The sequence below is a fragment of the Ostrea edulis genome, chromosome 1 (genome assembly GCF_947568905.1).
Source record: "Ostrea edulis chromosome 1, xbOstEdul1.1, whole genome shotgun sequence".
Taxonomy (NCBI): domain Eukaryota; kingdom Metazoa; phylum Mollusca; class Bivalvia; order Ostreida; family Ostreidae; genus Ostrea; species Ostrea edulis.
In genome coordinates, this window is record NC_079164.1 from 28,083,564 (window position 1) to 28,097,881 (window position 14,318).

Genomic DNA, 14,318 nt, shown 5'->3' on the forward strand with positions numbered 1-14,318 from the left:
GATCAGAGAAACGGAGCAATCCTTAGTCAAAATCAGTATTAACGAATATGTTTTAAAACTACAGGAAATGAAAATCACGTCGCTGTAAGTTTGAATTTATTCTAAGCGTGTTCGCTGTAATTGTGGTTTACTGTGTACTTAAAAAAGTCACATGAAACGATTTCTAACAGTGATATTTTACTTTATTAACATAAAGATTGGTATAAATGAAAGTTGCATTGCGTAATTACGTGTATAATAATCTGCATTGATAAGATATATAGCTGTAAACCTGTACCTGGGATGAATTTGATACACGGCTATCGTTCAGATACTGAAGTTTAACGATTATATTGAAAATATCAAAAGCCGTATGAACTTATGTACATTTCATTTATGATTAATCGTAATAGAATATGTCTAAAAACTGTAATGGTAATCCCAATTCCCTTTCGATACGAATAACCAGAAAAGTAGTTATGCTAAAATATTCATGTAGGTGTACGGTACCTCTTAAACATGTAGTAACGGTATCATTATGGATGCCGTCATATGGTGTTTCCTCATATGCCCCAAAAGTGTGAAATTCCCAAATCGTTGTTTGTTGGTTATTTTTATTTTATAGTTTTCGGAGAGGGGGTCTCCAGATTCCAGCTAGTGCTCTTCGCTTGAAGTAAGCGGTGAAGTTGATTTGTTTCAATGTTTGGAAAATCAAAAATGATTGGCAAAGCGTCTGGTTTTACATTGCTCTTTTTGTACCCATATTGTTTGGCTATCGACGGATGTACTGAAAAATGGTCATCTGTGAAATGTTTCGCACATAACCTTGAAGTGATCGTGACAACGTGTGAAAATAAATCTTGTCGGAGATTTAGTACCCATGTTGTTTTTTCTAAATTTGGGATCCCTTGGGAAGAGATACATGACCACCCCTTCTGCGACCTAATACTACAATTGAATGCCGCACACTATGACATTTTTAAAGCGATGCAATAAATGCTTAATTATAATTTTATACATACTCTTTTGTTTACATCATAGTGGGTCTTTCTGACGTCATCCACAAGGGAGATAAGCCACGATCATCGAAGATCATTTTCCTGATCGAGAACATTTGATCGGTTGTTTTGACGTTATCTTGCATTGAAAAAAAAATTAAAATAAATTCTGTTTTCAAATATTCATTGATTAATGAATTCGCATACATAACTCAATTCCTTCATCTTCACAAGTTAAGGGTTCTTGATTCATTACCTCGCACTAACCCTTGACATCAGTGACTATCAAAAAGTTGGGCTCGTTCTGATTGGTTCCACAAGAGTGTGAACCAACGAGAATGTGGTTCTATTTATAACAACGCGAAGCGAGAGATTCAAATAAAAACACGTGTATTGATGGCTATTTCAATCGTTTAAGCAATATTACAATTGCGCGTGTTTATCAATACAGCAGTATGAGATCGTGCCATTTGTATCCATCTACACCATAACAAGATGCAGTGATTTCATTGGCTGTTTTATTTATAGTGGATTGCGTCTAATGAACCCAACTTTTATTTAGCGACTGATGTCAAGGGTTATTGCAAGGTAACGAATCAATAACCCTTGACTTTTGAAGATGCAATTCCTTTAGAATGTCGTTTCATATGACCTTTAAATTATTGGGTAATTAAACTGTGTAGCAATAGACAGCATAGAGTTAACAGACACAGGGGGGAGGGGGGGGGGTACGACATTAGTACAGACATATAACAGTACAGATTATACAGCAACAGTGTTGTCATAAAACTGTCAACCCCCAAAAAGAATCAATAGAATGCAGTGTTATGCAATGCCATGCTTATTTTTTTTTTCAAATCAAAGTATAATATAATGGCATTCATATTACTCTTTTCTCAACAAAGAAAGCCTGGTATCAATACATGGCTAAATGGTTACGAAATCACATCAATCAAGAGCTGACCTTGAACTTAGAACCAGTGAGAATGTGATCTTTTAGATATATACTTTGAACCTAAAATTTCTAGACAAAAAACGTTTGATTTTCACAAGCTCCCAACAGAGTAGAATCTTTAATTGAATAGAGGCGCTTAGATTTCAAAAACATCTGTCAAACAGTTTCACATATTTTGGCATTTTGTTGCAGCTGAAAACTAGAAAGGGATTTGATTCTCAATGGTATAAAGACATATATGACATGAGGGTGAAGCTTCATGAAAATATGTAAAAATAGGCAGAGAATATATATCTAGAAAAGGTTGGATTTTTGTAAAGGGCATTAAATTTGGGACCAAGTCAACCAACGCACTTTGAAAAAAGTTTTCAAAATGCTTTGTTAGTGTACATCATTATTTTTCATGGCGACACTTAACGATAATATATTTTATATAAAACAAAACTTCTGGAACTTTGATTTTAATTAGTAGAGGGAATAATTAGCTGTTGTAAATCTTTCTCAAAATGAGAGGAATTGATCTACCGTTGTCGGAAATGGGAAAGGGAAAACCAAAGATACATGCCGATCTTTATGATTTTTTAACGCCAAACCATTCAAATTGATTGCATGTAGACAAGCCCCACCCCCAATTTAATTAAAAATTTATTTCAGATCCGCTCGCATACTCGCTACACTAGCATCTAGAGAGTCTCGTCAATGGTCAAATTCGTTAACCCACTTGATTTATTCTATTGAACAGACATTTCATGATTATGCAAGCGAATGTTAAATTGAATTTTACCTCCGATGCGACCCTTTATATTTTAGTGTAGCGGGTATGCAAGCGGATTTACCATATAATTTGAATTACTTTGTCCAACCCGTCAACTTTCTTCCTATACATAACATGTAATTACATTTTGGCACAAATGTGTTAAATTTGGGACCATGTCAACACACTAGGTTTGAATTTTTAAGCTCAAGAACCCCTGCCCTGGAGGTCATGAAATTCATAATGTTGTTAGGGGTTTCCTTGCTCATTATTTTCATATACTCAACTTACTCAGTTTGTCTGCTCCATGTCCAGTAGGGAAGACAATTTTTAAAGATTGTAATTTTTTTTTTACAGCTTTTACCCAAAATGCAAGGTTCCTGTAGGGTAAGGATCGTAAAATTTATAATTTATGCCCCTTTTCGCTCTACAGATGCTACATGCAAACTTTCGTAAAGATTGTCTCAGTAGTACTTGAGAAGAATTTGAATATGTTCAATTGTTAACGCACGGCGAACGACGGACGCCGGATGGGGACCGATAACAATGGGTCTTAAGAGTGACTCAGGTAGCGTAATGAAATTGGACGTTGTTGAAATGGTGACCATCTCAAAGGATTCCGCTTTTAGCAATATACAAGCAAAGTAGTTCTAAAATATTGTTTTCGGAGAGGACCATTCTGTACTCAGCAAAGGTTTATGGATGAAGTTTGAGTCTGATAAAGCCAAGGGGAGAGAAATATGCTCCAGACAACGACTTTACACAGAGAAGTTAGTTCGGCTTTGACCCTTAATCTAGAAAATCGGTTCATGGCCACTACACATGGGGAAGTCTGAGCCCGACTGGGTCAAGGGTATAGAGAAAATATGCTCCATACAAAGATCTTACACAGATAGGTTTATAAACAGTGACTTTTGATCTAGGAAATTCGATCAAGGTCACTGCACACCCTCTACCCATGGGCAATCTATGGGTAAAGCTTTGGCCAGACTTGGTCAAGAGAAAGTAATATTGCTCAAGACAAATGAAATCGGACGGACGGTCGGAGGGACGGTCAGTTTGATCATTGTAGGGCTCTCGCAGACCCAGGCCCTTATAATTACCCAAATCCACAAAACTTCTAAATCTCAGATCTGGAAGTGACGTCATCATAAAATATTAAGTTTCAAATAATTATCTATCAATTTTGAAAGCTTCAAGAAAATCGACTGAACCGTGCAAGATTTGTTTTTTGCAAAGTGTGTTGATATGGTCGACATCCACGCACTTTGAAAAATATTTTTTTTTCAAAGTGCATGGTAACACGCGTATGACTTGTAACACGCGTATGACTTGGTATTGTAACACGCGTATGACTTGGTATTGTAACACGCGTATGACTTGGTATTGTAACACGCGTATGACTTGGTATTGTAACACGCGTATGACTTGGTATTGTAACACGCGTATGACTTGGTATTGTAACACGCGTATGACTTGGTATTTTTAACTTAACGTCTGTTACATGCTCCATCCCAAATCATCGCCGGCGACCATTTGGGATGACATTTCACCAATACACCATTTTGAAACTTTCTGTTATCAAAAGGTTATAAGATTTTCTAGTCATATTAGACATAACTAAGTATAATTTACGGTATGTCGTTGTTTCATCACTATAAAATTCATGAGAAAAAAATTAACGAACTTTTGGATTAAACCTCGTAAATACAACATTATGGTACAAGATATAACATGATGGGGTTTCGTTGATCTGGGACTAATTTGTGTACTTTCAAGCAACACTTGATACATGCATTCCATTTTTGCCATTATTCCTCAAGTGTGTAGCTTCCGATCCAGAATTCCATTGATTGCGCCTCTTCTTTAATCCTCTGCAACATACGATATCCAGAATGGCATTCCTGAAGTTTGGATTGAAGATGACGTAAATGATGACGTTGTATCCGGTGCTAAAGGTCGCCAGGAATATCTTTAGGAGGTTGTATGATCCTGTCACATCTTCACTGTCATCTGATCCATTCACTTTCTTAAAAATGACAACAACAGTGGTACAAAACTGTTTTGGGTAAAATGATAAAAACAAACTATGTTTCATTATATTTCATCCGTGTAATGCTGCGTAGTTTAGCCAACAGTATTGTTAAAGAAACATGCACTCAGTGAAACTTCAAAATGATACTTAATAAATGTAACACTACTTCAACAATAATGTTTAAATTCATTTTAGATATTTACATTTGCAAATGTTTTCCCTAAAGGAAAATGTTAATTTGAAATTACTTCGCATCTGCTAAGGTTTTACATGGATGTACTAAGGTGGCAAAATATCCAGGAACTAACCTCTCATAGTGGTATGCATTTACAAAATACAATATAATATCAAGACTGATTTAAGGAATCACTGTCTAGTTTGTTAGGTACGTGAGGTGAACTCATGATGAAAAACGTGATCAATTATGCATAAAGGCATCATCTGTTGATCGGTCACACCCACCGTAAGCACTCTATCTTGATCAGGTAAACGTAATGATCCGTAGTCAGAACTAAACTATCAAGAACGACCTAACAATTGTTAAGAAACGCGTAAAACAGCATTCGACCTAACTACTGACTGTATTTGCACACAAGATCATTAATAACGACCATAAAATTTGCGAAATACTGACATGAAACGAGATTGTTGAAACACCTGTAATATCGACATACATGTATTTGTCAGTAGCTTGCCTTCATTCAAAAATTGATCATACACAGAAAATGCTCTCGCTTTAAATACACTTGACATTACATGTTAATTTTCATAATCCCATCCCAAGGTTCTGATTCGCATCATAGTAAGATGTATTATATGGGGAAATCAGCACATTGGAGCTTTAAAAAGTTATCACACAAAAAACAGTTGTAAATGTCTAAAAATAGAAAAGTGTATGTTCACTCATTTATGTTATATAACTGTCATTTTTAAGTTTATCGATATCATCTTATAAATCAGGAATTGTATTAGATGAAATAGTGAAGATAACGAACAGTGATCACTCTCATAATTCCTATAAAGAATACAAAATTAAGAGTAGGCCAAACACGGACCCCTGACCACGCCAGAGGTGGGATCAGGTGCCTAGGAGTAGTAAGCATCACCTGTTGACCGGCCACATCCGATGTGAGCCCTATATCTTGATAAGGTAAACGGAGTCACACTCAGTATATAAAAAACCGCCTGACATGTGAAACATGTCAGAAAGCATTCGACGTAATGACAGTAGGTATTTGTAAATTAGATCGTTATTGACCATAAAATTAGAGAAATGTTGACTTCAAATGAGACTGTTGAAACCCCAGAAACATAAACGTATTTGTCAGTAACTTGTCTTGATTTAAAAAAGCTGATCATACGGAGAGCATGCTCGTGCGTATCGAATCAGTTGAGAGACTGAAATACTATATGAAAGTGATAATGGTACCGGTATGCTACTATATAAATATGGAAAGTTGGCGATTGGGAAATTGAAATCATCGCGTTTGTCATGAAGTTGAGTTGTTTGTTTGCCGTTAACATTTATGTTCAATAAAATTCCCAGGTACCGAAAATGCAGATACCGAAAACAATGTGGCACTGAGATATATCGATTCGAAAATGAGTATTAATAGATAAAATGTCAATATATCTAAATGTCAAGTTGAAGGCCACAGTAATGTATTTTTTCTTCCCCAGTAGAAGCCTGTAAATAAATTCTGCCTCGTATGAAAATAAGAACAGGTCAGCTAATAAAGGGGCAAAATTCGTGCAACAGACTCTTGGAAGACCTCATTACCAAAGACTACGTAGATAATGTCAATGATGAACTCCAGTATCTTTTTATATGAACTTCAGATTATTTTAGTTCCCGTGGAGATCCAGGTTAGAATAGGTCCTCATTATCCCTTGCTTGTTGAAAGAGGCGACTAAATTGGGTGGTCCTTCGGATGAGACCGCAGAAACCGAGGCCCCGTGTCACAGCACATGTGATACGATAAAGATCTCTCCCTGTTCAAAGGCTGTAAGCACCGATCATAGGCCTCAGTTTTGCAGCCCTTCACCGTCAATGGTGACGTCTCCATATGGGTGAAAGATTTTCGAGAGGAACGTTAAACAATATAAAATCATTAAACCACCCTATTCTTGCATTTTTGTGATTATTTCCCATCTGGAGGGGGCATCGTCCACCTATGGATGATTGTTTTTTAGTTTGATTAAAATTGGTCCAGTGGTTCTGGAAATGTTTTTCCTATATATCCGCACGTAAAACTTTGATCCCTGATGTGGCGCCATCCTACCCCCGGGGGTAGAGAACAAATTTGAATCTACCTTATATCAGGAATATTTCATATCTCCCCTCTTCTGGCCCAGTAGTTCTTGAGAAGAAGATTTTTAAAGATTTTCTTTATATATTCGCATGCACAACTTTGATCCCCTATTATGGCCCCAACCTACCCGTGGGGGTCATGATTTTAATGAACCTGAATCTCCACTATGTCAGAACGCTTTCATGTAAATTTTAGTTTTTCTGGACCAGTGGTTCTTGAGAAGATTTTAAAATGGCACCATCCTATTTTTGTGATTATACCCCTTTGAAGGGGGCATGGCCCTTCACTTGAACAAACTTGAATCCCCTTCACACAAGAATGCTTTGTACCAAGTTTGGCTGAAATTGGTCCAGTGGTTGTGGAGAAGGGAAGAAGATGAAAATGTGAAATTGTACGACGACGCCGACAGACAAGGGTCAAATTTCAATCAGCAAACCTCCCTTGAGCCTTTGGTTCAGGTAAGCTAAAAATGGTCTGATTGCATAAAAGTTATTTGACACCATAATCATCAAATGTATCTCTGCAGTGTGCCCACTATAGATGGTAATATTCTGATGCAATGATGGTGCAGATTTAATATATGAAAGGGTTTTAATTAAGTAGATCTCGCATAACACCTGCTTTGATGGAATATCGTCAGCTTCGATAACAAGATGACATGGGCCACATCGCTCACCTGAGTCACCTTGGCCCATATCTAAAGATTTCCCATACATATTCGCAGCCTATTATGGCCCCAACCTACCCCCGGGGGCCATGATTTTTCCAAACTTGAATCTGCACTATGCCAGGAAGCTTTCATGTAAAAAAAAAATTTGGCCCAATGGTTCTTGAGAAGATTTAGATTTTTAAAGATTTTCTGTATATATTAGTACATGTATGTATAACTTTGATCCCCTATTGTGGCCCCACCGTATCCCTGGGGGTCATGATTTTAATGAGCCTGAATCTCCATTATGTCAGAAAGTTTTCAAGTAAATGTAAACTTTTCTGGCCCAGTGACTCTTCAAAAGATTTTTAATGATTTTCTCTATTTGTATGTAAAACTTTGATCCCCTATTGTGGCCCCCACCCTACACCCGGGGACCATGATTTTAACAACCTTGAATCTATACTATGTCAGGAAGCTTTCAAGTAAATGTAAACTTTTCTGGCCCAGTGATTCTTCAGAAGATTTTTAATGGTGTCCCCTATATATTTGTATGCAAAACTTTGTTCCCCTACTGTGGCTCCATCCTACCCCGAGGGCCATGATTTTAACAAGCTTGAATCTGCACTATGACAAAAAGCTTTCATGTAAATTTTTACTTTCCTCGCCCAGTGATTCTTGAGAAGAAGATTTTTAAAAATTTTCTCCCTATATATCTGTATGTAAAACTTTGATCCCCTATGGTAATCACGGCTTGTGACAATACTTATCAATGAGAAAACAATACCCTTTATTAACTTTTCCTGTTACTTTGCTTAAATTTAAATATGGTCATAAGTAAGATATCTGGTGTATACGCGGAGCCAGTGAAAAATCTACTTTTTCTTCAAATATTCCTGGTATCATTATGAAAAACCTTTCCATTGCTTGACTTGTCATCTACACACAGGTGCACGGTTGCCAACTCAAGTTTCAAAACTGGACTAACGTTTTCTTACATAAGGTATTCTCAATTCAAATTCTTTCAAAACAGTATGTGATGACATATATGTATGTAGATGAAATGGCTTGGGACATTTTGCCCTTTGCTCATTAGCCGAGAAATGAAAGTCTTAATGATTTTGCTTTTGCATCATTAACAATTATCCCTTGGGTGAACTGATGATACTTACTGCAATGAGTAACGATACGAAGTACGGCAACCAGCTGATGGCAAATAACACTGCAACGATAATCAGCATCTGTATGATCTTGATTCGGTTGGCCAATAGAAAACTCTTTTGAACGGGTTTGTTTTTCTTTTCTGTCGTTTTGTATGTCTCGAGTCGAGACGTCGATGTCTCTGGCTCTACAGGAGAATTCGTTGCTCTGTTGGATTGGTCTTTCTTTGCTTCATAATGTGCATCTGTTTTAATCTGAGAAGGTGGAAAAGTTGAAGCATCATTTACAGACGACGTTTTCTTCATTACGAATCTAATGATTATGGCATAGTTATACCACATAATGATCAATGGAGCGACATACGCAAGCAGAAGAACACAGAGTCCATTTAAAATGGAGTAGTTCGTTGTAAATGTGCTGCTACATGACTCCGCGGTGACGTTCCCTCTCAAGGTCACGGTCTTCACTGTGTATTCCACAAATGAGGGAGTGGCCACAATGGCCGCGAGGACCCACATAGATACCACCAGCTTCCTGCAGGTGGATAGAGTAATTTGGGGACGAAAACTGTATACAATGCTCTGTTTCCTCTCAAAGGACACTGCGACCAGGGTGAATATGGAGGATGTGATGCATAATATAGGAAATCCGTTGATAACTCTACAGAGGATTTCACCTAAAATTAAATTTGAAAATCTGAAGCAATATATGTTTTCCTGTGTAATCATTTCATATTTCAGAAAGCAATGAAATGTTTTCATGTTTGCAATCCAACTCAGCTGAAATCAGTATCTACAAAGTTAACAATGTACAATGATTAATATAGTGTTTACTTGGTTTCAATGGGAATGATTTATTGGAAAATGCTCACGTTAATATCTTCAATAATTAATATTTCTCTATACCCTGTGTATTATGAAATCGAATTCCCTTAGGAAACGAAGAGATCTAACACTGTTGTATGAATGTTGATGGAATTGGGGAAAGTTGATAAGCAGTGGCTGGCTGTCTCCATAGTAAAGAACAATGACTCATTCAATTCCATTTCAAGAAACTTTAGATATAAATACACCGTTTCACACGTTATCATTTCTGTACAAGAATCCTATATTCTGTTAAGCATTCCATTAAATTACTGAGCTCATTTTATTTCACGATAAGTCCCTATTTAAAAAAGATCATTAACGCGGGAAAAATATACCCGGTAAGTGTTATGAATGAATTCAGCTTTAAGTACAATTAGCCATACGGTATATACTTCATTAGCTATTGAACGTTTGATTACTTATTATTTCATGACAAGGTCACAAGCGGACCCTGTGCGATACGTGAAAATAGCTCACTTGGTGAGGAATATTCTTGATCATTGTTGATAAGAAGATCAATTGTATGAAGCATCGTAGCCATTTTCAACAAGACCGCAATCGTAGACACCATCATAACAATTATCTGACTCTCTGTTGAAATAAAATAGCGCGTTTACGAGCACCCAATCGTGTTTACTTCATTTTACATCTCACTTCAGAACAGGCGCGTCGACGTTGATTCAATACCGATTCAACTTTTTATATACATGCATATTCAACTTTGATATTTGGATGATTTTGACACAGGAAATGAAGTTGATGAATTTGTCATATACAATGTACATGTAGGTCGAATTTATTTTGAGCATCTTTGATATTGATTGGAATTCAGTTGTTATTTGAAATAAAGTTACTGTCAGAAAATTTGCTAATAGCGTCTCACCAATCACATGCACAGCATAACCTTTGGGATCACTCATATTTAAATGTACTTCCATTTTCACACACACACACACACACACACACACACACACACACACACACACACACACATATATATATATATATATATATATATATATATATATGATTTCATTTTATGAAACTATAAAACTTCAATTTTACGGTAGAATGTGGCAAAAATTCAAACTATCATCAAAATCATCGTAAAACAAAAAGCATTGATTTAAGCAATGAATTATTTTTTGAAAGATCTCATAACTGTAACGGTGTGTGCATATAAATTGATTAACTCTTGTTCTGCGTAGGATCAGATTTTAAATCGAAGAAGGCTACTGACAAACAAGTTGATGTTACAGGGGATTCAAAAGTCTCGTTTAAAGTCAGCACTTGGCAAATTCTATGGTCGTTATAACGATCTAGTTTGCCAATACAACCTATCATTGGGTCAAATGTTGTATGATGTGTCTCATGCCGATTGGTATGCCGTTCTTGGCACACTGATTTTGACTACGGATAACTCCGTTTACCTTATCAAGATATAGGGCTCAAGGCGGGTGTGACCTGTCGACAGGGGAAGTTTACTCCTCCTTGATACCTGATCCCACCTCTGGTAAATCCAGGGGTTCATGTTTGCCCAATTTTCTAATTGTATTGCTTATGGGAGTTGTGCGATTGATCACCATTCGTTATCCTCGCCTTTCATTTACATTTTAAAAACCTTTTTTAATGTGTGCAATTTTATTTATATTTTAAATTTCCACGTACGTCTTTGGGTAAGTAGCGATTAACGGAATAGCCATTGAATAGCAACATGCGATGTCATAGCGTAAAGGAAAAGAGTGCGCAATGCTGAAAAAAAATAATAGTCTAATTCTTGTATTGATTTTCAATTAAATATCATAAACATCAAATTATTAACAAAGTTGTATAATCTGAACTTTAAACGGTTCATATCTTTTCAAATCTATCTAATTGTAAACAGCGTAGGTATAGTCGACTATAGGTGACCGTCAGCCATGTTGTCGAGAAATTGAAAATACAATTACTGAATGAAGAATTGTTGAAACATTCCCCACTTGAATTAATTTCTTGTGTTTGTTTGGTGATATTAACCACATAAGAAGGATGATCAACTTCCCTAGACATCGATTGAGGTGGACTTATGTTGTCTGAGACAGGAATGGGCAACAAATCTTTGTTTTCATTCTGTACACGTGAGACCGAGTAATTTTGTCAGTAATAATAACAGAAGGGGTCTATACCATATCACCCCTAATAAGGGGTAATAATAATTTCATCGGTGTGATATGATGTACACCCCTACTATCATTATTACAAAAGAACCGTTTCATGTGGGCAGACGACATGTTTGACAGTTTCCATATGCCTAACAGAATTTAGTGATTCGGTCTTTGCATTTATAAGCAAATATTGATAAAACTGTCTTATGGATTTTATTAAAGGGTTAAATATAAAGATATAAACAAATCATATTGATTTTATTTTCAAATATCTCTTGATTTTCTTTTTCAAATTGAAGTAGCAAACGTTTTGGCTATTATTCAACATTGAGTGTTGTTTCAACTTTAAAATGTTTGCCTTGTAAAGTTAGGACATGGCGTTTTCAGCCTTGTTTCAATAACGAAAAATATCAACATTAAAGAAATGCTGCAGCAACATTGAAAAAAAATACCCTCGATTTTCAATGCTGTCAGAAAGAGGAAAAATTACAATAAATTCAAATTTGAAGACCTGCTATATGTATACCTTCAACATTTTTTCTTTCAACGTTGCGATTCTATTGGGATGTTGTGCATTCCTTACTTTTATTTCAATCATATAAAATTAGTTGTAGTAGTTTAAAGTTTTGTTTCAAACATAAACCAATATATTGAATTTCAGAATAATACTATATCAAACCTACATGTGCAGAGAGATAAAGAATATTTAAATATTCAATCTTTCAAAAATCATATGACAGTGAAGGCCTGAAATGTCATACAGAAACCAGTTTTTATCACTCGTTTTAGTCTATTAGCAGCATCGATCTAATAGCAATTATAAGACCAAGAAACACTGAATTTACAAAGAAAGTATTTACCAAATAATATAACCATACCTTCATGGTAGTTATCATCATGCGACAAATCATGAAGTTTCTGGGGAAGAACGAAAGCCCCTAAAATAACGTCACTGACTGCAAGATTTCCAATAAAGACATTTGTCACGTTCCTCATTTTCTTTTTTGTAATGACGATGAAAATGACGAGAAAATTACTGACGACAGCAAAACACAATATGACAGCCATGGTGGTGAGAAATATCCCCATATCTACAGACAAGCCCATACTGCACCTACTGCGTGAGCGGAAGTCAGTATACAGACTGGTGAACGATACCTCCACTAGAAAGCACTAGCCGCCTCTACTACCAGAAAGAAGCAGGTTTCTTTAAATACCTTGGGTAGATGGGAGATCGATAGCTTCAGAAAATACGTAGAATATACTTAATTCATCAAACCTAAACGCTATTGACTACATGTACATGTATATTGAACATTTATCATTTCTTCAAACTTTTGGCTGAAGCTTTCATGGTACAAAGGCTTTGAAACAATGCTTTTCTAGCGGGCGTCAGGGGTATCCCCGCTACAGTGGGTCTTGGGTGGCCTAAAGTCAGATACGGAAAATGAGGAAGAATAAAGCGGAATCTGTCAAGAAGCGTCCAGATGTCCTCCGCTTTATTCTTTGCAGATTTCTAAGATACATGTACGAGTAAGCGGATTCCGCCTCGAACTGTAAATAAAGAGTTTTGAGTAATTAATACTAATACTCTAGCTAATTACAGCAAGGGTAATGTTTAAGCTCCATCAGTTGTGTTTCATTTGATAAAATACTACTATTCGGCCCCAAGACCATAACTGAGAACAGACTTAAGTCTAACTTATATCTAAAGATTTATCTAGCACAGATGTTAAAAAAACTGCAGGTTAGTAAAAAAAATTCAAATACAAGCACATACTGAAAATGTCATTTATTTATGAAAATTATTTCAAGAGTTAGCTAAGTCCTTAAATATTCTAGAATATATCAATTCATTGTGGATTTAATTATGCACGTTACATCTCCAGCTAGACTCAAGTTAAGGACTCAATCAGGTAAATAATCAAAGCCCTGACTAAAAGCATCAGAAAAACTTTTTCTCGGTGTACGTGTTTGACCAATATTCAATAAAACGGAATATTTTTCATTGGAATACATATTGTTGAGTACGAAATGGGGAAAATTAATATCTTTGTAAAATAAGAAGGTAAAATCTAGGTCCAGTGGTTAAGTACCTGTGTCATTCGTGTCACATGCTTGATTAAAGTGAGAACTGCAAGTTAAAAATACTTGAAACTAGTGTCAGAGCTGTTGGCTCAGTGTTCCGTACTGGTGGATTTGATTAAAGTCAGGTTAAACCGGATGATGAACGTTACAGAGAATAGACCGCTGTGTTTTACATCCTTTTTCCCCCTTTTGAACGCACGTCAACAACATTACTGTCATTTACACACGTTTGCTGTAAAAAGGTGATGAAAAGTATTTTAATTTTATTATCATATTGAATAACAATTATAATCAGGTCATATTTCAGTTAATATTAGGAACATCATTAAATAACAGGTGCTTGAGGTCGAGAATTCCGGCATCCCCCCCCCTGTATT

At 36.1% G+C, this 14,318-nt stretch overlaps 1 protein-coding gene across 1 annotated transcript; it reads right to left on the bottom strand.

Annotated features, from left to right (window-relative positions):
* Positions 1 to 206: 206 nt before the first annotated feature.
* LOC125663887 (neuropeptide FF receptor 2-like) lies at positions 207 to 13,022 on the bottom strand. The gene is made up of 3 exons (XM_048896309.2): positions 12,732 to 13,022; positions 8,855 to 9,519; positions 207 to 4,715 (listed from the first exon to the last, which is right to left on the bottom strand). Exons 1-3 carry the CDS (start codon positions 12,958 to 12,960, stop codon positions 4,461 to 4,463), a joined length of 1,149 nt encoding a protein of 382 aa, XP_048752266.2. The 5' UTR covers positions 12,961 to 13,022; the 3' UTR covers positions 207 to 4,460.
* Positions 13,023 to 14,318: the final 1,296 nt, after the last annotated feature.

What these genes read in the sequence shown, in the direction of transcription:
- LOC125663887 (XM_048896309.2), bottom strand. Translation starts at nt 12,960, where the DNA reads ATGGGCTTGTCTGTAGATATGGGGATATTTCTCACCACCATGGCTGTC. An exon ending in TGATGATAACTACCATGAAG is followed by an intron (nt 9,520 to 12,731) that starts GTATGGTTATAT and finishes ATTTAATTTTAG; the next exon opens with GTGAAATCCTCTGTAGAGTT. An exon ending in TCGTATCGTTACTCATTGCA is followed by an intron (nt 4,716 to 8,854) that starts GTAAGTATCATC and finishes GTCATTTTTAAG; the next exon opens with AAAGTGAATGGATCAGATGA.